We start from the raw sequence: 22,980 nt of genomic DNA, 5'->3' as shown, positions 1-22,980 counted from the left end.
AAAAATGTAGGCCGGGATTTGATTTCATCCATCAGCAGTTGATTGGATGGTTTAAAAATGTCTCAATGAGCGGCGGTTGGAGGGGAGGCGTTGAAAATAAAGAGGGCTTGGTGATGTCAGCAGTTGTTTCACAGGTGGAAATATACAAAAAAAATGTATTTAATGAATCATGCATAAAGACGAAAAACGTGTATTACTAAAGTAAATTGGGTCAATTTTAATTTCATGTTGACTTTAAATTATGAATTTCCTGAAGGACTTTCTAGTTTCAGAAGAAAAAAGCTAAATCTGTGCAAACAGGAATCAGTCGTCTCCATAAATCCATGGGTCATATTCGGCAAATGATTAATCACAAAGAATAAACTCTACAGTATATCAATTCCTCCATGTAACAGATCTGTCACCACGGATGGCTGATAATACCGCTGATATCACACTAATACAATCACAGATTATCAAACGTCTCGCTGCCATTTTCAGCTTCACTGCACTCTCTCATTTCTCTTGTGGATCATGAAGACGATGATATTTGTCTTGTGACGGTAGCGGACAGTGACGGCGTGTCAGAACACATGTAGATCTCCAGACATCAATAATTATGATCGTGTCATTGATGATTCACACAGCGTTCTGTCATATCATGATCATTTCAGGATGATCTCGGAGGACGATTCTGGTGTCGTCTGTGAGGTGATCTAAGGGTTGTTAAACTCGCGTCTTTTCACCTTTCTACAGACAGCCTAATTACTTGAAGCTGGCTTAACCCTTGTGCGACCTTCGGGACATTTTTGTTTTCTCGATAATTTTGGCTGTGTTAATGCCAACGGCATAAATTTAGCCAAAGGTCTGTATTTTTGGGGGAATTTTGATATTTCAACCTCAGTTCCTATAATACATCTATAATACACTGTGTACACAAAATAGTTACACTCAGGACCTTCAGGACAAAAATGTCCCCATTGAAACCCATTAAAACTGCAATATTTGATCCCAGTGCCATTAAAACATAAAATCATGAATTCTATGATATTATGCTTTCATTCCGGAGCCCTGGCTTCAAAATTTACATGTTTAATATTTCCCACCAGATGGCGCCATTTTTCTCATGTTTAGCCTATGGAGCAAATACAAGCTTTCCCCCTGTTCTCTGTATTATAGAGCACTGCAGGACAATTGAATAAATGATGCAGCTGAAATTGTGTGGGTGTGTTGGTATGGATGTCAGAGTGTGTTTTGTATGTGTGTATTGAGAAACGTGTGTGTGTGTGTGTGTGTGTGTGTGTGTGTGTGTGTGGAAAAATTCATTGAGGACATTTTTTTGCCCCCACATTTTGAATTTCGGGGTCATTTTTGTCATTTTCCCAAGCCTCCCTTAATTTCTGACCCTGATTTGGACTTATATTTGAGGTTCTACTGACATGAATCATTTCTTTCTCGGCCTCAGGCTGTTCTGCTTTTGTCTTTGTGAAAAACTAAAGGAAACCTTTTCTGATGAAACCTCCTGCAATTAAACTCTGCTTTTTTTTCTGTCACAATCACTGACTGATCGGATTTAATGAGAGATGTGCACAGAGACACACAAACAGATCAGGTGAGGAAAACGCCAATACATCAACACTACACCTGTCTGTTCCATTGATCCCAAAATCACTATTAATACACTCAATATTAACACTAGCATGAATATTTAAACACTTCAAGATGACAGGCCATTGCATTAACAAAAATATTAATATTTTATATGATGTAACACTTTTATGATCCAATTTTTTTTTTTTATTATACCACAGTAAATGTGCATTTAGTTTGTCTACTAAAATTAAAATGAAAAAATAAATAAAAGCACTCTGAGACACAGAGATGGAAAACTCAAGAGGTTTTGTTTATCTAGAGCAAATGAAGTTTACAGATTGCAAATTCTACATGAACAAAAACAGGTCATATGTACAGCTGCCATAAAGCACAAAGAATGAAATAAATACAGATGTGAATATAAAATATGAGTGTCTAAATCAAACGCATGCTCAGCATATTAAACTCTACATATCTTTCTCTATTTAAATTAGCAAAGCGTATAAACAAAACTCTGTCATGGAAACAGTGTGAAAACTGTCTTTTCCCTTTAGTAAATGAACGTCTCTCTCAGGTGAATTAAAGATCCTGTGAGGTCTGTATGTATTCATGTAGTATTTACAATATGCCACAATTCGGAAATGTATGTCTCAAGTACTACATTACTTTAGTCGCTTCATATATAATGATTATTATATTTTTTTAACAGTGGTGAAGTTTTTGTACTGAAGACACAGCAAAAGATTTGAATGATTTCTTCCAGAAAGCTCTTTTTTAAACAATTGCCTGTGTGCTAAAGACAAAAAAAGAGAAAGAAAAACAAAATGAAATCATGTAAAAAGCAAATAAAAGTTTAAAGTCTTGATTGTTGTTTTAAATAATAGTCTTAACAAAGACTAAAAGGATCGTAGACGATTTGTAGAGTTATTTGTGTGGAATGTTCTTTGGGTCTTCAAACAAGAGCATAGAATAATGTCATTTTCTTTTCAGAAACGGATGTGTGAGTACATGGTGAGGCTCTTCAATCAAACCAGAAAATGTGAAATATTCAGCAATAGCACGGAGTAAATTCAACTAAGCACCAATATTTAAAACATCTTACAAAATGACTAATCGTGCACTTTAAACGGCCGTAAAAACACAAGCCTTTTTAAAACCAGAAAATTGGGTTCAAACAGTGATTTGACTACTAGCAAAATCCAATTTGGATTATTTTTTGTTAAAGTTATTGCTCTAAAAAGTTAAGAATTCCACTAATAAATTTGCTTCGGACATCGTGTTCAAGAGTCTCAATATTCTTTAAAACTAACGCATTCCTTATTGAATTACTGTATATTTAATTTGCAAAACTTCAATTCAGTTTTGAAACATCATCTCTTTAATGCACAATTGAAGCAGATTCTAATACTTACGGATATTTTCACTAAATTATTCATATCTGAGATTATTAAAAAAGGTATCAACATGGTCCTTAACCACAAAAGGAAACTTGTTAAGTGTAAAATTCCTCCTTTGTGTTGTAATATCATGGTCCTTTTAAAACAAGTTCATGCTAAACATGTTTTTTTCTTCATGTGACTGAGGCTTCAAACAAATTCAGCTCTGGAATGAGAGATTATGTACCAAAATAATGTACTAATATTTATAATTATCTTTCACGTAGGCTTAATATCAAGCAAAACTTTAATTTAAACGCTTCACTTGCCAGCCAGAAATAAAAACCTGTTAAAATACAGTCTCTGTTCTTGCATATTTTTAAATGCCCAAAATGAATGTTTCATTCACTCTGATACCCATAAAGAGCTCAAAGAATGAGGCAGGGCATTACATTCATTCATGACGTTACTGAAGCCAAACACACAACGCTTTAAAAGTAACGCAGCTTCTGATTGGCCGATCTGAAATGGAACTGAAATTAAACATAATATATTTTTTTAATCTGTCATCATTTGTGCTCCACAGAACAAAGTCATTAATGTTTGGGACGACATGATGGTGAGTAAATAACGAAGAAATTTTCATTTTTGCATGAACTCTTGCTTAAAAACATGAAGAACATATAAGCCACTGCAAAAACTGTCAAATAAACATAACAGTAAAAACTAATACTGAATTTAAAGAGAAACTAAATGCGATGAGAAACGTAACACTCTTCTGTTGCCGAATAAAAGGCATAACATAAGTTTTCTTACAGATGGAACGGTAACGTTGGCACAACCACTGCCTCACGCACAAATCTGAGGTCTGTTTAAGCTCAAACGCAAAAAAGTCGTTAACGCCTCTTTAAAATATTGTTAAATAAAGCATGTGCCTTTTAATAAGGCGCATTTACACGTGCGTTTGAACAGGATCTACTCGCACAATGGACAACTGCAAGAGTTCTTTGTGCACAATCGTTTGACAGAGTTAAAGGACGTATAAAATCAGCTGGATTCAGCAGGAAATGACGGGGCATCAGAGAGCAGTTCAGCTGTGCGACGAGATGTCTGAAGAACTGCTGCTGTTGCTGTTGGTGGTTTGAGCCCGTTTGATGTACAGATTCAACAGCTTCATCTGCAGGAGTCACAGGAAAAAGAAAACAGTTGCAATTTATGAGCGATGGAAACAAAAGACACATGAGATCTCTTTCAAAACAGTCCCTTTGCTGACTATCAAGACAGCATTTTGAGTAGGGGTGCATGAAATATTGCTGGACAATATATGATTAATAATATATAAATATTATTATTGCGCTGATAGTGGAATAACGATCATTTATTACGGTTTATTTGCTTGCGGCTTCTCTCCTCATCACGCAGTCTTAACCCTCCTATGGTACTGAAAAATGGCACCTCCCTTTGGTATTCACGGTCATTTTTGACCGGAAGGGTCAGATGTGTAACCCTTTTTTTTGATGATGATAATTATGCCATTTCTTCTTCCCTGAATTAAGAACAATAAAATTCTGCATTTCTTTTGGGATTTTATGCTATTTTGATCTTATTTACATGTAAATTTCTCAATTTTACCATTAATTTGCATATACAAATAAGCACATTTTTGAAAATAAAATAAATAATTCAGAACCTACACTTCAATAAGTTAAAACAAAGAAAATATGAAAATGTGACATAAATTGGCTATTTGATTGCTGCCATCTGGTGAACAAAATATAAATAACATGACTTGATAAACATGTAATGCCAGTAACAGCCGGTAGATGACTGTAGACACATACTGTGTTGTCTGATGGCTTGTTGTAACCTAATTTTACATTGTATCACAAGATATGCATTTGGATATATATTTAGACATTATCAAACTATTATTTGTCAAAGTTTAGCATTATAATATTGATTTGAAGTGTCAGTTTTTGCAGTTAACGTCATTATGCTTACAATCAAACCTGACCATGGTGTTACAAAGAGAAGACACAGAAAAAGCATTTTTCTACCAATAATTTATTTCAAACATAATGTATTAACTCAAAGTAAATTCATAATAATGTCAAGAAAATGAATGTCAAGAAACAGAAATGAACAGAGGTGGGTAGTAACGCGCTACATTTACTCCATTACATTTACTTGAGAAACGTTTTGGAAAAAATTTACTTTTATGAGTATGTTTCATGGTGGGTACTTTTCATTCTTAAGTAAATTTCTCATACATTTTTTTAAACTTTTACTTTGTTACAGTGGGTAGCGTTCCTGCCATTACATTACTGGTTTTAATTTAATAAATGTTAATAAATGCATAATTTATTGAGGTTTTTGAATGGGACTCTTACGAAAGCAGAACTTCACAGCTGCACGCTGTCACTCAAGACGCGTTCAACACTACAGTAGCAAATGCGCAAAACAAACACTGCTTCACTCCACACAATGCCTTCATTTTACACCAAGACAAGGTTATATTGCAAGATTAAAATTGCAGCTCCAACATAAGAAAGCACGGTGAGGTAAGTTTTAGAGATTGTGACAATGTGGGCTTGTCTGTGTCATGGTGATACTCATTCATTTTCAGCGTGAATCTGTAACTGTGGGCTCTTATGACCTCAGTTTCTAAGTTTGCATTTTTATATCAGCGCTGCAACATATCAGTGCCTACTGTACAAATCCTTGTAAACATCCACATTAAGTGCAAATGTTTTGCCCTGCCTATCGTGATTGTGAGCATTTCTGCACGTGCAAGGTTGGTGCATGCACAGCGTTTGACAGCTGCGGATAGCTTTGTTTATGAACAACATGCTTTCAAACACAGAGATAAAGTGCAATTTACCCGTAGTGTACAAAACTAATTATCTAAATACTTTCGACACTCAACGCTGGACCGTCACTAAACTAAATTCATGCAGGATGTTAAAAGCTGTGAAATAACGACAGAAGGCATGAATAAAGCATGATCTTGCTTCAGTGTATAATTAAACATTATAAACTCAGCAAAAAAAGAAACGTCCCTTTTTCAGGACACTGTATCTTAAAGATAATTTAGTAAAAATCCAAATAACTTTACAGATCTTTATTGTAAAGGGTTTAAACAATGCTTTCCATGCTTGTTCAATGAACCATAAACAATTAATGAACATGCACCTGTGGAACGGTCGTTAAGACACTAACAGCTTACAGACAGTAGGCAATTAAGGTCACAGTTATAAAAACTTAAGAGACCTTTCTACTGACTCTGAAAAACACCAAAAGAAAGATGCCCAGGGTCCCTGCTCATCTGTGTGAATGTGCCTTAGGCATGCTGCATGGAGGCATGAGGACTGCAGATGTGGCCAGGGCAATAAATTGCAATGTCCGTACTGTGAGAGGTCTAAGACAGCACTACAGTGAGACAGGAAGGACAGCTGATCGTCCTCACAGTGGCAGACCATGTGTAACAACACCTGCACAGGATCGGTACATCCAAATATCACACCTGCGGGACAGGTACAGGATAGCAAAAACAACTGCCCGAGTTACACCAGGAACGCACAATCCCTCCATCAGTGCTCAGACTGTCTGCAATAGGCTGAGAGAGGCTGGACTGAGGGCTTGTAGGCCTGTTGTAAGGCAGGTCTTTACCAGACATCACCGGCAACAGTGTCACCTACGGGCACAAACCCACCTTCGCTGGACCAGACAGGACTGGCAAAAAGTGCTCTTCACTGACGAGTCACAGTTTTGTCTCATCAGGGGTGATGTACGGACTTGTGTTTATCATCGATGGAATGAGCATTAAACTGAGGCCTGTACTCTGGAGCGGGATCGATTTGGAGGTGGAGGGTCCGTCATGGTCTGGGGCGGTGTGACACAGCATCATCGGACTGAGCTTGTTGTCATTGCAGGCAATCTCAACGCTGTATGTTACAGGGAAGACATCCTCCTCCCTCATGTGGTACCCTTCCTGCAGTCTCATCCTGACATGACCCTCCAGCATGACAATGCCACCAGCCATACTGCTCGTTCTGTGCGTGATTTCCTGCAAGACAGGAATGTCAGTGTTCTGCCATGGCCAGTGAAGAGCCCAGATCTCAATCCCGTTGAGCACGTCTGGGACCTGTTGAATCGGAGGGTGAGGGCTAGGGCCATTCCCCCCAGAAATGTCCGGGAACTTGCAAGTGCCTTGGCGGAAGAGTGGGGTAACATCTCACAGTAAGAACTGGCAAATCTGGTGCAGTCCATGAGGAGGAGATGCACTGCAGTACTTAATGCAGCTGGGGGCCACACCAGATACTGACTGTCACTTTGTTCAGGGACACATTATTCCATTTCTGTTAGTCACATGTCTGTGAAACTTGTTCAGTTTATGTCTTAGTTGTTGAATCTTTTTATGTTCATACAAATATTTACACATGTTAAATTTGCTGAAAATAAAAGCAGTTGAAAGTGAGAGGACTGTTTTCTGTTTTTGCTGAGTTTATATAACTTGGGACTGTGTGACACTGTTCATGTTTTTCACCGTAATAATTACTAGCAAATGGTTTCCAAACTTCTCTTCTAACTGACAGATTCATCCAAATCTGAGAAGCATCCTTAAAGTGATAGTTCAGCGTTTAATTAATATTATATCATCATTTCCCCACCCTCATGTTCTTCAAACCCCGTGAAACCTTCTGCATTCTGTGGAACCCAAAAGATGTTAGACAGAATGTTAGGGACTGACAGTCTCAGTCACCATTCCCTTTCAAAATACGGAGAGAAGAAAACGTGCAGTGAAAGTAAATGATGATTAAGGCTAGCATTTGGTCTAACATCTCCTTATAGGAATAATTTTTCCAAAAATTACAATTTTCGCATAATTTACTCGCCCTCATGCCATCCCAGATGTGTTTTTTTTTCTTCTGCTGAACACAAAGATTTTTAGAAGAATATCTCAGCTATGATAGTTTATACTAGAATGCAAGTGAATGGGTACCAAAACTTTGAAGCTCAGAAAGCACATAAAGGCAGCATTAAAGGAATTCAAATGACACTGGTTCAATCTGTCTTCAGAAGAGATATAAGTGTGGGTGAGAAACAGATCAATATTTAAATCCTTTTTTACTAATAAATCTGCACTTTCACATTCTTCTTCTTGTGTTTTTGGTGATTCAATTCTTTGTGCATATTGCCACCTACTGGACAGGGAGGAGAATTAAAAAAGGACTTTATATATTATAAAGATATAGATATTTATCTGCTTCTCACCCACATCTATCATATTGCCTCTGAAAATCACTGGAGTTGTATGAATTACTTTTATGCTGCCTTTATGTGCTTTTTGGAGCTTCAATGTTCTGGCCAACATTAACTTGCATTGTATGGACCAACAGAGCTGAGATATTCTTCTAAAAATCTTCATTTGTGTTCTGCTGAAGAAAAAAAGTCATACACATCTGGGATGGCATGAGGGTGAGTAAATGAGAGCATTTTAATTTTTTTGTGAACTATCCCTTTAATTTGATGCATAGAAGAAATAATCATATGGGTTTGGAACAACATGGTGGTGAATGATGACAATTTCCATTATTAACAATAGTATTAATAGTATTATGAATCATTCTGTGATGCATGTTAAATGTGTATCATGTACTGGAATATAGGAGAGTAAACATCCATTACGTTGTATGTGAAAGTAACTAGTTACTCACTACTTGAGTATTCTTTTTATTGGATACTTTCTTATTCTTACTCGAGTAATTTGTAACATTATTACTTTTACTTCTACTTGAGTAATTATTTTTTTTAAATATTTGTACTTTTACTTGAGTAAAGTTTTTGGCTACTCTACCCACCTCTGGAAATGAACTGCAAAATTCTGAAAGTTCAATTAAAGTATAAAACAGAAGAATCAGAGTAAACATTCTGCAATTTCAAACTTTCGATAGTAAAAAATAAAATCATTTTTATTATATGAGGAAAATTTATTTGGTCAAAAATGACCGAATACCAGGCTTGGGGAGTAACGGAATACTTGTAACAGCATTACGTAATGAGGATACAAAAAATGTGTAACTGTAATCTGTTACAGTTACATAAAAACCCAACATATTCAGATTACAGTTACATTTGGTAAAAAATGTGATTACTATCAGATTACAATTTTTAATTTCTAAAAAAAATAAAAGATCCCCCTGGCATAAAATGATAAAGACTGCTGCTTGCTTTATAGTGGTACAGATATGATCAGACGCGCGCTGGAGATCTCTTCTGGTTCTCTCTCGTGATTGACGTGAATCTGCTGCCTCTTACTGTCACATGTGTAAATAACACCTGTATCACATCAACACTGTGCTCTCAAGGCAAACGTGGTCAAACCATTAAAAGTGCTGTTTCATCGCAATGGCCACTGGAGGACTATTATCATTTTTGTGGAAATTCCGACATTCTTGTCTCTTCAATGGAGGAAAGGGAAACAGCATTACAGTTCAGTGCAATTTACCTTCCAGTTGTGAAGATGCAGTGATTTTACAAGGACCCGACATATAACTTTAAAGAAGCATATAAAGGTAAGACCCACACGAAAATCATGTTAGCAAGTATAGCTAAAATTAGTCATAAGTATTCCATAATTTTGCCGTCCGACCGTCTGTCGATAATTTTTGCGTGCAATAAAGATGGCTTGAAGTTGGACGTTCAATATTCACAAAATACCATGTTTATTGCAGTAAGCACGTATAGCGGAGAAACAACCACTCCCCCCGGCGAACGGTTCATATTCTGGTACACGGGACGCCTACTGTCAAAATTTTAGAGTGACTTCTCATTTCCATCTTAACTTCAGCTGAAACTCTAAAATTGTTCTCTGAAATGCATTCATGTTGTAGTGACAACAGTAATTGGGACAGTATTTCTTTTTTTTCTTTGTTGAAAAAAATCCAGATTGTACACACATGAACACCAAATGAATTGAAAATGTTAAGTTCTAAGGGGAAACTGCAATGGATAATTCATCTGATTTTGATACTTATTATAAATGTATTGTTTAGAAGTTCAAAAGTATGGGTGAAGGAGAAATACTGACAAATGTGACATTTTTAAAACTCATAGAAAGTAGGAATAAGTAAATCAAGACACTAAAAATATTTAAATCTATTATGATCTATTCCTTAAAACAAGATGTTTTAATATAATATATATATATATATATATATACACTGTCATTAAAATCCTCCTTTAACATAAACATAGAATCACACATAAACATTAGCTGGTGATGATTGACTGTGGATCATGAGCAAGCAGAGGACAGAGGTATTGCAGTAATAATAATGATGATGAATAAGATATCATGTGATCTAACTATTGCAGTCAGAAGTTAATGAATGGTCAGTGCCAATTAGTCTACATGCTAACTGCAATACATGGCATACATTCTGTAACAGATCGCCTGATTTGTTTAAAAATGCGGAGTTGTTCTACATTTGAACATATTCAGTTTTCTTAATAAGGGGCACTGTCCCTGTTTTTCATGGGGTTTTTTTCTTATACGTATATATAATGTCCCTCATAACATTATTCAAATACGGTTTGTTTGCATTCAGAAGGTATGATTAAAAGTCATCGAGAACACATTGCTTTTCTCTTGACCTTATTCACATATGCGATATTGATGTAATAAAAAGTAACTACAAGTAATCTGATTACATTACTTTCTTATTGAGGTAACTGTATTAAGTTACTGATTACATTTACCTAAGTAATCAGTATTTGTAAAGGATTACATTAAAAAAGTAACCCTCCCAACCCTGCCGAATACCATATGAGGGTTAAATAACGATATGCCGTTTTCCATATTATGTAATATTTGATGAAGTAATGAGTGAAATTGCAACAAAAACATATTTGTATATTTCTAAGGGGAAATTATTGCCATGTTTACACTTACTACTTGAGTGGTATTAATTAATTAATTAGCTAGCAGCTCCAGTTTAAAATGAAAGTTAAATGATCAGTTATCGGCATCGGCCACAATGAGCTGTGAATTAGAAATTCCATATCCGTGCATTCCTAAATTTTAGGCATCACAGATGCAAAGGTTTTTTCCAAAAGAATAACAGGAACATTACAAATTTTCTTTTGGCCAAATTTTGCAGGGCTGCTCAGACGTGTAGTGAAAAAACTAGACGCAGCACAAAAATGATACACAGGTGTCTCGAGATGCGTTTTTAAAGTTGAACTTCTTTTTAACTCGACACAGTGTCTAAAAAATGTGGCGTTCCTGCTCAGGAAGCTGAAAAAAGAGACACAGTGCAGCGGACAAAGACGTCTGACTAGTGCGTAGTAACGTAGAAAAACAATTGAAAAACAGCGAAGATGCAAAAACGCTTTCGGTGTGAACAGCCTCTAAGGCAGCATTGCATGTATTCTTCATGAATAAGACAATCCCATTATGCATTATTACAAACTCAGTGCAAATAATAGTCCTAAATGGTGAGCCTTTTAGCATTGCGTTGTTAGTTGATGAAAATTAGTTAGCTGATCGATTCCGCAGAATTCCACAGATTCGTCACACAAATCAGCAACTTCTGAGTCTGTTTATTAAGTTTAATTTCAATTATGGTGTTGCCTTAGAAGGCAGCTGCCTATGTAGACAGTAGACAGCAAGGCAGGTCACTTGGTTTTGGAACAGAGCCATTGTGAATCAAACCTTTGGTTTATATGTGTTATAGTATATATTACCTTACTGCCGGTCAGCTGCTGTAGATGTGGCTTCAGATCTTCACCAATAACAGAATAAATCGCTACCAGACAAAACACACTGGCCTTCCGTACACTGCTCTCTGTGTTATCATAACCCTGAAACACACACACCATATTTAGTATAACAGCACTGGGACGCTTCACTGCTTGCATCGCTCCACTTGTCTGTGTTTGTGCAGTGTTCCAGACAGATTGCGTGTGTACCTGTAGCAGTCCTGGTATAATGTCGGGCAGGAGCTGAAGCAGGGAATCCTGGGAAATGCGCTCAATGACTTTGGTCTGCATTTTAATAGCGGCAAGGTTGATGGGATAATCGGCCGTCTGGATGATTGGACACAGAACTTTAGTGCACTGTTCAGAGTGGATGGAGCTCGCGAGTGTCGATGCCGTTTCTTCTGCGGCCCGCACAACCTGTGGAGCACACAAACTCATGAATGGTGCCGCAAACTTCTGAGATGCAAACTTCTGCTGCTGATAAAGTCAACAAGAAACCTAATTTTACTTCCATAATGTGATGTAATTCTGAACTAAAAAGAATACTCAATGAGAAAGAATGTAGGAAGGGACTTGACTGTATCCATCAGGCTTTGATTTGATGATGTAAAGTGTCTCTATATTACGGAGGACCTAAATTAAAAATAAACAAATAAATAATTTATATATTTATATTCACACACACACACACACACACACACACACACACACACACACATATATTAGATATATATACACTGATGGCCAAAAGTTTGGAATAATGTACAGATTTTGCTGTTTCGGAAGGAAATTGGTACTTTAATTCACCAAAGTGGCATTTAACTGATCACAAAGTATAGTCAGGACATTACTGATGTAAAAAACAGCACCATCACTATTTGATAAAAATCATTTTTGATCAAATCTAGACAGCAGCCATCACTCCAACACCTTATCCTTGAGTAATCATGATAAATTACTAATTTGGTACTAGAAAATCACTTGCCATTATATCAAACACAGCTGAAAGCTATTTGGTTCATTAAATGAAGCTTAACATTGTCTTTGTGTTTGTTTTTGAGTTGCCACAGTATGCAATAGACTGGCATCTCTTAAGGTCAATATTAGGACAAAAATGGCAAAAAAGAAACTCATCAGTCTAGAAATTCATCAGTCAATCATTGTTTTGAGATGAATGAAGATTTCATACAAAGGTGTACACTACAGTCTTCAAACACAAAGGACAACTGACTCTAACAAGGACAGAAAGAGATGTGGAAGACCAGATGTACAACTAAACAAGAGGATAAGTACATCAGAGTCTCTAGTTTGAGAAATAGACGCCTCACATGTCCTCAGCTGACAGCTTTATTGAATTCTACCCGCTCAACACCAGTTTCATGTACAACAGTAAAGAGAAGACTCAGTGGTGCAGGCCTCATGGGAAGAATTGTAAAGAAAAAGCCACTTTTGAAACAGAAAAACAAAAAGAAAAGGTTAGAGTGGGCAAAGACACACAGACATTGGACAACAGATAATTGGAAAAGAGTGTTATGGATTTTAACTCCATTGAGCTTTTGTGGGATCAGCTAGACTGTAAGGTGCGTGAGAAGTGCCCGACAAGACAGCCACATCTATGGCAAGTGCTACAGGAAGTGTGGGGTGAAATGTCACCTGAGTATCTGGACAAACTGACAGCTAGAATAACAAGGATCTGCAAAGCTGTCATTGCTGCACGTGGAGGATTTTTTAATGAGAACTCTTTGAAGAAGTTTAAGAAGTTCTGAACATTTTCTTCAAATTGTAATAATAACTTTTCACGTTATTAATGTCCTGACTATACTTTGTGATCAGCTGAATGCCACTTTGGTGAATAAAAGTACCAATTTCTTTCCATAAGAGCAAAATCTGTACATTATTCCAAACTTTTGGCCGCCAGTGTATATTGTCTTATCAATGCTTTACTCGTCTGCCACAATGGAATGCATGTTAATTATCTGAATGATTATTTTATAATATATAATACATTTATAATAAATTAAATATTATTTTTATAATTATTTAAACATTATATATTGAATTATTGTTATTTTAGGGGTTTTCTCAGCAAATATTTATAATTGATTAATTGCGGTTAATCCAATTAACTGATCAGCATATCATTAAATTCATTTGATTAAAACTATTAATTGATTGACCGCCCTCATATATATGTTTCTGCTAAAAAAAATTTTTTTAAAGTGTACACAGAAAAATAAATAGTCAAATCTGACATAAATTAGTAAATATTATTTTATTTCCTTATGTATTATTATATTTATTTATTTCCAGACTTATTTATTTCCATATTTATTTACTTCCACGTTAATTTTTTACATTTCTTTGTCTGTATGGTTCTTCTCTGATAATGTTTTGAGACTTGAGAAAGACACGCACCACTTTTTACCCTATGTATAAATAAATAATTTGTAAATAAGTAAATATAATAATTCACAGATATGGAAATAAAAGTATAAATACTCATTTACAACAGATCTGAAAATTTATTTATTTCTATTTGCACTTTTTCCATTTTTTTCATTTCTCTGCAAATATATCAAGTAATAATTTTTTTCTTTTTAATTTTGGCGGCTTTGATCCTCCATACTGTATTATAAGTGGTTGAAAAACAAGAATGCTTGGTGATGTCAGCTAAAAGGAAAACCGTCTCAGAGGTGGAGCAACTTATTACAAAAAACAGTATTTTCTTTAGAATAACACACAAATGAATCGTTCACAATAAGACCAGGAATGTGCATTAAGAAAGTAAATGGGGTGAATTTTGGTTTCATGTCGACTTGAAGAGAATGGCTGATTTAAGTAAACACTGAAACAGTTTTCGTCTCACCTCTTTGTGACAGTCTTTATGGGCCTCCAGTGTTTTCATGATGGTGAGTTCAGCGTAGTTTTTAAATCGCGCTGGTTGACTGCGCATGATCTCCTTCAGAACACGCAGAGCCAACGCTCGAATAGTGTGCTGCAGAAAACACAGCAAACAAAAAATCAACACAACAAAATGACACCAGTAGAGAAAGACAACTAGAGGTTTTCAATGCACACTATAAACTGGTGATTCAATTCAAATCCCTAAGGGGGCGTTCATACAGGACACGTTTTTGCGTCTGTAATTGTTTCAGGGTTCACACCCTTTTTGATCAATTAATTTTAATGACTTTTTCAGTTGTTTGTGATTACTGGAAACTAAATTTAAGACTGATTTGTAAACTCTTGACCAATTTATTGAAAAGAAACGACCCAACAGAACGATTCGCTCACAAACCAAACATCATTATGGCTTGCCATGTAAAACAACCAATCACAGTTATTATCATATACGTATATATATTTTCTTTTTTTTACAGTATACTGTATGCCATCTTGGAGTGAGTAAATCTGACACTGATGACACGATAACAGGCTGGCATGCAAAAACTCAAATAATGACCCTTCAGACATTATGTACATTATTTGAGTTGGTTTAGCATGATTAATGTGTGTATTTAGATGTGTATAATAAAGTGCATCTCACATCTTTATCTCCCAGCGTCTCCAATAGCAACAGAAGCATTGTTTTAAAATGCTCCTCCCACACGGCCAGACTGTCATCACGGGTAACCTTCAACAGCTCCAGCAGAGCGGCCCGCCTCTCCTCCACATGGTCGCTGTGATTGGACAGCTCCTTCAGCAGGTCACCAACCATCTCCAGGTGCTGCCCAGGTCCTGACCAATCAGAATCAGCAACAAGAAACATCAAATAAAAAATGAAATATAAAATCATGAAACGTTGCAATAAACAAAAAGTATTATGAACAAATACTAAAAAAATAAATAGGGCATGAAAAGTATTTATTTATGTAAAATGAAAAGTGACTCGAAAGGTAATCGGTCATTCCCTATCTGTCACTCACTCGAAATTGTGTCGATGTAGTGACACTAGGGGTCACACTTGGGAGCCTGAGACACCTCTGGTCTTTGATAAAAGGCCGATGAAAATTGGCGAGTGGTATTTGCATGCCACTCCCCCGGATATACGGGTATAAAAGGAGCTGGTATGCAACCACTCATTCAGATTTTCTCTTCAGAGCCGAACAGTCATGCACATTGAGCTGAATTCCCACGACTGTTCATTCACCTCTGCTGGATCTGATGGTGCATTTCAGTGGCTTCTCCCCCCTCTGCACTGGTGCACTGCAGAGAATGCCCCTGGGCGCTTCGGCAGAAATAAGAGTATCTTTCTCTAAAAGAGTATATTTCTCTAAAAGAGCGGCACACACGTAATGTCTTTTTAAAGACGCGTCTTTTTAAAGATGCCTTTCCGATTGTGTGTTATTCCTGGTTGCGCTCATTATCTCTCGCCTTCTGACGGTCACAATCACTGTCTTTCATGTCTGGGCACTGCTCACGCGGAGACAGCGTTCGTGGATGGTCATGTTCTCATTGCGAGGACATGTCCATGGCAACGATGTGGTCGCGGCTCGCCTTCGTAAGAAAGCAAGCCACCCCAGAGGCTCCCCGCCTCGGTCCTTATACCCACGGGTATGAGGCCAGCGCAGCTAGCACTGGGGGCGATTTGGGGACCCCAATGGGATCGCCTCTGCCGGGTATCCCCCTGCGGACCTCACATTCCCCAACACGCTTGTCTGCACCGATCGGGCTTCCGGATGAGTCCACCGGCTCGTTCCTGGGCTCGTGGCGCCGCTCAAAGCCACGCCCCGCCTACCCGTTCCTTTCTTCCCGGAAGTTCATGAAGAGCTGACAAGGTCGTGGGAGGCACTTTTTTACTGCCCGGTCCCCATCTTTTCATGACCACCGTCCACCACTCTATTTGGCAGGTTTGGCGCTCCAGCGGCGGCCTCCCGCCCCGATGTGACAGTCTCCACGGGTCACGAGGACAGGCCTCTTCCTCCCCCGTCCCAGGCTGTTCCGGAGGTAGTCACAAGGAGCCAGGTAAGTGCTTCGATGTCCTTAGACTCAGCACGGCCACGACATGGTGTGGAACCTCGAGCTCCGCCCCGCCGCGAGGCCCCACCTGCCGGTACGTCTGACGATGTTGTCCCTTTGGCCCCCTTGCTCGGAACTTGGACACGTGGCTTGCGCTTTCCAATCCGTAGCGATGGCTGGTCTGGACCGTCCGACTCGGCTTCGCAATTCAGTTCACCAGGCGTCCACCCAGGTTCAGCGGTGTCCTCTTCACCTTGGTGAAGGACGAAAACGCTACTACCTTCCTACGGAAGGGCGCGATAGAACCTGTCCCTCCGGCCGAGATGAAGAAGGGGTTTTACAGCCCGGTGCGTGCTTTACGCATCTATTTGGATCGCACGCAGAGCTTCAGGATCTCTGAGCAGCTCTTTGTCTGCTTTGGTGCACAGCGGAAAGGAAGTGCCATCTCCAAGCAGAGGATCGCCCACTGGCTCATTGATGCCATAACTATGGCATATCACGCCCAGGACATGCCGCCCCTGGTAGGGCTACGAGCCCATTCTACCAGGGGTGTAGCAGCCTCCTGGGCCCTCACATAGCGCCTTCAACCTCCTTTTGAGCTGAAGATGTGTGCCGTTAATTCCCAGTAGTGTTCACAAACTTTGGTCCCTGGTTGACTTCCTCCGAGCCCTGTGGCAGTCGAGTTTTCGGAGAGACTCGATGCCGGCCCAGTACACGTGCTAAGAGTCCTGTTCTGGGGTAGGTGCTCCGCATGTGGCGGTTCCCTGTAAGGCTAACCCCATGCGATATATATCTTCCACCCATTAATTTCCCTGTTGGCAAACTGCGTCTTCCTTGAGCAGAGCCCCTCTGCCCCAGTCTCCATGTTTGTAGTAACTCCTCCCCCGCTGGGTAGGATCTACCTTGAAGACTCTCCACATGGTTAGAAAGACCATGTGTCACATTTTTCCACTTAAATATCCCCCCCTCTCTTTGGGTGAGGTGTGGTCTCCGCGGTGTCTTCCCCTTGGGAGGGAGACCCCCAACTAGACCTGGCGGCCCAGTTGGATAATCCCACACCCTAAAAAAAAGGGGAAAAGAGGCCATGACTGGGTTAGCCTGTCTCTATCTTTTGGGTAGTCGACTTTTTTGGGTAGTTCCCAAAGGGCCGTTCGACACTCATAACTATGTTGGGGGAGGTTACGTGACAACCTGGTGTGCTGGCTATGAGGCACACAGTAGTCTGCCCACCACACACCGCCAGTTCACGTAACACAGTTCAGCCAATTGTGGCGTTTCGTATAGGGACCAATAGTATCACTACATCGACACAACGTCGAGTGAGTGACAGATAGGGAATGTCATGGTTACTGGTGTAACCTCCGTTCCCTGATGGAGGGAACGAGACGTTGTGTCCCTCCTGCCACAATGCTGAACTACCCACTGAAATGGCCGGACCTCGTCTCGGCTCCTCAGCATAAAACCTGAATGAGTGGTTGCATACCAGCTCCTTTTATACCCGTATGTCCGGGGGAGTGGCATACAAATACCACTCGCCAATTTTCATTGGCCTTTTATCAAAGACCAGAGGTGTCTCGGGCACAGTGCATGCGGACTGTCCGAGAATTTGCCAATTAAATTGTTTTTAATAACGAACAACCTCGGAGTCATGGAAGACCTGTGTTTTTACATTATCGCCAAAATACATTTTGCCATGAAGATTTTTAATGTAACTTAATTCCAGAACATAACTACTGCCAGCAGATAAACAAAATACACTCATACCTGCAGAAGAACTCTTAGGATGTATGATTTTGTTTTCCCCACACTCTTGTTGATGACCTGAAAGGAACAGCAAAAACGGTGTTATGTTTTTTTACGGACGACATAAGTGATTCTGTCATAGATCAGTTAATTTATTTACTGTCTCCACGTTGCTCCACGTCTTCGAACACAGCGAGCGCTCCTTTCTCATGGGTGCTGATGGAGTCGCTGTAGTTGTACGGGTTGTACTCCCGTGACCACGGTCCGCTGAACGTCCGTGGGGATGGTGTGTTTAATAATGACGTCTTGTTGTCCAGTGCAGTTCGGCCCCCCTCCATCAGACCTGCAGATAGCCGAGGGTCTGCACACGACGATGACGCTACACCCATCTGGCAGAGAGAGAACACAAAAGTAATACATTTTTATTTTTTATCAGCAACTATCAGCATAGATTTTTGCCGATAACCGATATTTCCAAAAAGCAACTATCTGTCAGGATCCTGTTATCTCTGTCTAGTCTTGTTTTCTCTTTAGTGGCAGGATCCTGACACTCTTGTTATATTATGTTGTTTTGGACTTTCTGTTGTGTGTCCCATGTGCTACACTGCTTGTTTCTGTTCCCTGTCTTGTTTCAAGGCCCCAACCCCTCGTTTCCCTGTTCATTTTCTCCATCTGTCCTTGTTTCCCCTCCTGATTTTTCTCCCAGTATATTGTGCCTTCTACCCTCTTGTTTTCACCAGATTGATTTTTTGTGTAAAGTCATTTGCTGCCGTTTTGGTCGGTCTTGTATTTGTGCCTGTTGTTTTCTCCACAGTATTTTTGTTCTTGTTTATTTATTTTCTTAATAAAATCCCATGATTGCTATCCTGCGTTTGGGTTCTACTCTCAGATCCCTGACACTATTGGCACCGATTAATTAGTAAAACCATTATATCGGTCTATATCTGTGACATAATCAGTATTCATTATTTTTGGATGGAGAAATTCTGATTACAAAGTGTTCACACATTTCAGATAATTTCTTCTGTTTTCTGTCCAAGGTGGTCTTTTTTTTTTTTTTTTTTTTTAAGTGACTCACCTCAGTCCGGGTGGCAGAGGACAGATGCTGCCTCTGCATCTGAGACATCTACTTGCACATTTTATCACGTGGCTCGCCGGGTGCGCCACCGTGGAGGCACAGTGTATGTGGAGGCTTCATGTCACCCACCGTGGTAACCACACCCAACTCACCACGCACCCCACTGAGAGCAAGCCACCTTATAGTGATCATGAGGAGGTTACCCTGTGTGACTCTACCCTCGCTAGCAACCGGGCCAATTTGGTTGCTTAGGAGACCCGGCTGGTGTCACTCAGCATGCCCTGGGATTTGAACCAGGGAACTCCAGGGGTGGTAGCCAGCGTCTTTACCACTGGGCTACCTGGGTCTCCCCCCCCAATGTACAAGGTGGTCTGATATAGTGCTTTCAACTATTTCATGACTGGTCATTTTACATGTCAGTCAAACAATCTCTTCCTGTCTAAGTGGGCGGTCCTTGGTCAGAATGTGGACCAGACCTTTTTTTTCTTTTCTCCCCAATTTGGCATGCCCAATTCCCAATGTGCTCTAAGTCCTCGTGGTGGCGTAGTGACTCGCCTCGAATCTCAGCTGCCTCTGCGTCTGAGACTGTCAATCCGTGCATCTTATCACGTGACTTGTTGAGCGCGTTACTGCGGAGACCTAGCGTGTGTGGAGGCTTCACGCTATTCTCTGCGGCATCCACGCACAACTCATCATGTGCCCCACTGAGAGTGAGAACCACATTATAGCGACCACGAGGAGGTTATCCCAACTTGACTCTACCCACCCTAGCAACTGGCTGCTTAGGAAGCCTGACTGGAGTCACTCAGCACGGCCTGGATTCGAACTTGCAACTCCAGGTGTGGTAGTCAGTGTCTTTACTTGCTGAGCTACCCAGGCCCCCCTGTGGACCAGACTTTAAGACGATTGCTAAAACACTTGTGACTGGTTTTGATGGCCATGTGTTGTTGAATATAGTTGACTATTTTAAGTCCTTTTTTCTTTTTAAGCATATGAGGCGTTCGAAAAACACTGTGGCTCACCGTATCGTCCCTCTTGCCGTCATGTTTGATCGGATCTAGAATGTCCTCCTGACTGCGGAAACTGAAGCTTTGGATGGCTTCGGTTACGCCTCTCAAAGAGCTGAAGATCTCCTCAGAGTTCATGTTCTCTGTGTCGTACTCCAACATACTGCACACATACACACACAGTGAGGTGAGACCTCCATTTTTAACATAAAACACAGGACAGGACACAATGATGTACAGACGTGATGAATGCTTGATTGCTCAGCTGCAAAGTCAAAGTGACACATTTTACGTGATTGACAGACATCTGCATTCGCAACGAGCCCCAATACAGCAAAGCGTCAGAAGTAATCTGTGAGATGAAAGACTAATGTCACAAAATAAATTCAAGACAGATTCTTGCGCAGGGACAGATGCTATGAGAGTGAAATTTGATGCAAGAAAATTAATCGCAAAAATACAGTTCATGATTTTAAAAGTTTGCACTTTAGCGAACATTTTTCAAACGTTCTTTTAAGGAATGTTTTGGGTTCAATGGCAATGTCGGCAGCATTTGTGGTACAATGTTGTTTACCACAGTCAACAACTGACCTGTCCCTCAAGTCAGTTTTTTCAAGAACAAATTGCTTTCAATAGAAGTAAACAAGACATCAATCATTTTTGCAATAGCACATCAAGAATTAAAACCAATTTATTATTTGAACAGTAAAGTTGTTGACATTTTTTAAAGAGGAACTACTTTTCTAGGTGGAGGAACTTCTGGTTATGTCTTACAGATGTTACAGAGCGCAACAGTGCCTGCCCACTTCTTCAGCTGTCTTGGTTCCAGAAGTAGTTTTCTCATACATTTTTCCATAGGAATTTCATAAAATCCTTCATAAAAAGTTGTGCACCATGACACAAATCAACCAGCTCCGAGGTGAATCACAACATTACAAACTTTGATTTGAAGCAACAAAGTTTTTGAAAATCGGACAAAAAGACACAGAAACAAGACTGTGTCCTTAACGATTTTAATGAGGGAATGAACTACAATTCCATGAAGCATTGCGAATGATGTAATTGAATTAAAAGTAATAGAAAATATAAAACTATTGATTTAAAGTTGTTAATTATAAGTATCTAACCTATGTTTTTAAAGTTCGTTGCTAAATATTCAGATATGGAAATATACAAGTAGTTTGAGAGTGTAGTTCGCAGTGCATCATGGGAGTGGGTGGTCGCTGCAGAGCTCTTTTTGCACACTTTGTTTGCTGCAACTCTCTGATTGGTGGGTCGTTTCCTCTCGTTCCGTAGTGTAGTTCTTCACCAGGAACTCTAGTACTAAACATGTTTTTTAATCGATAGCATGTCATGGATACTATACTTGTATTGAGCCCAGAACATTTCTTTAATAATATGCCATGCAATGAATTTGATAAAGTCTGTCTACTAAAAAAAATGAACAATCGCACAAGGTGTTCCTTCTCTCATGTAGAGACGATGTAAGACCTTAACACCTGGCCGAGGTGCATTACCTGGGCGAGTATGCCCTCCGAAGAGCCCGAAGAGGGGGCGTGGCAGGGCCGGGGTGGGAGGGAGTGAGGGGAGAGAAAAACTTTGAGCTCCACGCCCATAAACGGCTGACTCAAGAAAGAGAGAGAAAGAGAGAGAAAGAGAGAAAGAGAGAGAGAGAGAGAGAGAGAGAGAGAGAGAGAAAGAGAGAGAGGTGTAGAAACAAAGTGGAGGAAGACAGAAAGAAAGAGGAAACAGAGTGAAAGAGGCTAGTACTCAAACTAAACCCCAGAGAGCTTTGATTTACACCATGACTAAACTGGTCTAATCTTACAAAACCTGTCAAGAACATGTCCCTGTCATATTTCACCCTAAAATCAAAAGATGGAATTTTAAAACCGTTAAAATGTTTTAATCAAATAAATGACATGAAATGCCAATTAATCAAGTTAATCGTGCATATATCTATATCTATATATATATATATATATATATATATATATATATATATATGCACGATTAACTTGATTAATTGGCATTAATCAAATTATTATAATTTGAGGGCCTTTCAAAGCATATATATATATATATATATATATATATATATATATATATATATATGCTTTGAAAGGCCCTCAAATTATAATAATTCAATGCATAATGATTAAATTACTAAGAATACTTATTTTAATATTTAAATAATTATAAATTGTAAATAATTATTTTAAATGTAAATGTCTACTTAATTATAAATTTAATTCATCAGTGTGTCCAAGATAGATTTATTATAAGAGCATTTCTAATATACACATGTGTCAGATTAATGCTTTGAGCATTTCAGTTTGGTTGCGTCGCGTCATAAACAGAGTTTTAGGTCGCTGTGTAGTTTGAAACTTAGAAAAACACGTCTCAAGATTCCTGCATTCGGAATTGTGCTCCGTCCAGCTGTGTTTGAACACAAGAACGCATTCACATCTTGTGCTGTCGC

General features: G+C 39.1%; 1 protein-coding gene across 1 annotated transcript in view; it reads right to left on the bottom strand.

Annotated features, from left to right (window-relative positions):
* Nucleotides 1-1,709: 1,709 nt before the first annotated feature.
* Nucleotides 1,710-22,980, bottom strand: part of LOC127427733 (CLIP-associating protein 1-like) — a 90,212-nt gene continuing 68,941 nt past the window's right edge. The window contains exons 35-43 of the mRNA XM_051675522.1: nucleotides 22,016-22,120; nucleotides 20,514-20,661; nucleotides 18,574-18,802; nucleotides 18,435-18,491; nucleotides 15,259-15,449; nucleotides 14,578-14,706; nucleotides 11,922-12,128; nucleotides 11,697-11,813; nucleotides 1,710-4,125 (exon numbers count right to left, since the gene is read on the bottom strand). Coding sequence (XP_051531482.1) covers nucleotides 4,039-4,125; nucleotides 11,697-11,813; nucleotides 11,922-12,128; nucleotides 14,578-14,706; nucleotides 15,259-15,449; nucleotides 18,435-18,491; nucleotides 18,574-18,802; nucleotides 20,514-20,661; nucleotides 22,016-22,120 — 1,270 coding nt within the window. The 3' untranslated portion in view covers nucleotides 1,710-4,038. The remainder of the gene's footprint in view (nucleotides 4,126-11,696; nucleotides 11,814-11,921; nucleotides 12,129-14,577; nucleotides 14,707-15,258; nucleotides 15,450-18,434; nucleotides 18,492-18,573; nucleotides 18,803-20,513; nucleotides 20,662-22,015; nucleotides 22,121-22,980) is intronic.

This window comes from Myxocyprinus asiaticus, chromosome 37 (genome assembly GCF_019703515.2).
Source record: "Myxocyprinus asiaticus isolate MX2 ecotype Aquarium Trade chromosome 37, UBuf_Myxa_2, whole genome shotgun sequence".
Taxonomy (NCBI): domain Eukaryota; kingdom Metazoa; phylum Chordata; class Actinopteri; order Cypriniformes; family Catostomidae; genus Myxocyprinus; species Myxocyprinus asiaticus.
Note: the sequence above shows the minus strand (reverse complement) of the source record. Positions and strands in the feature narration are given on the sequence as shown.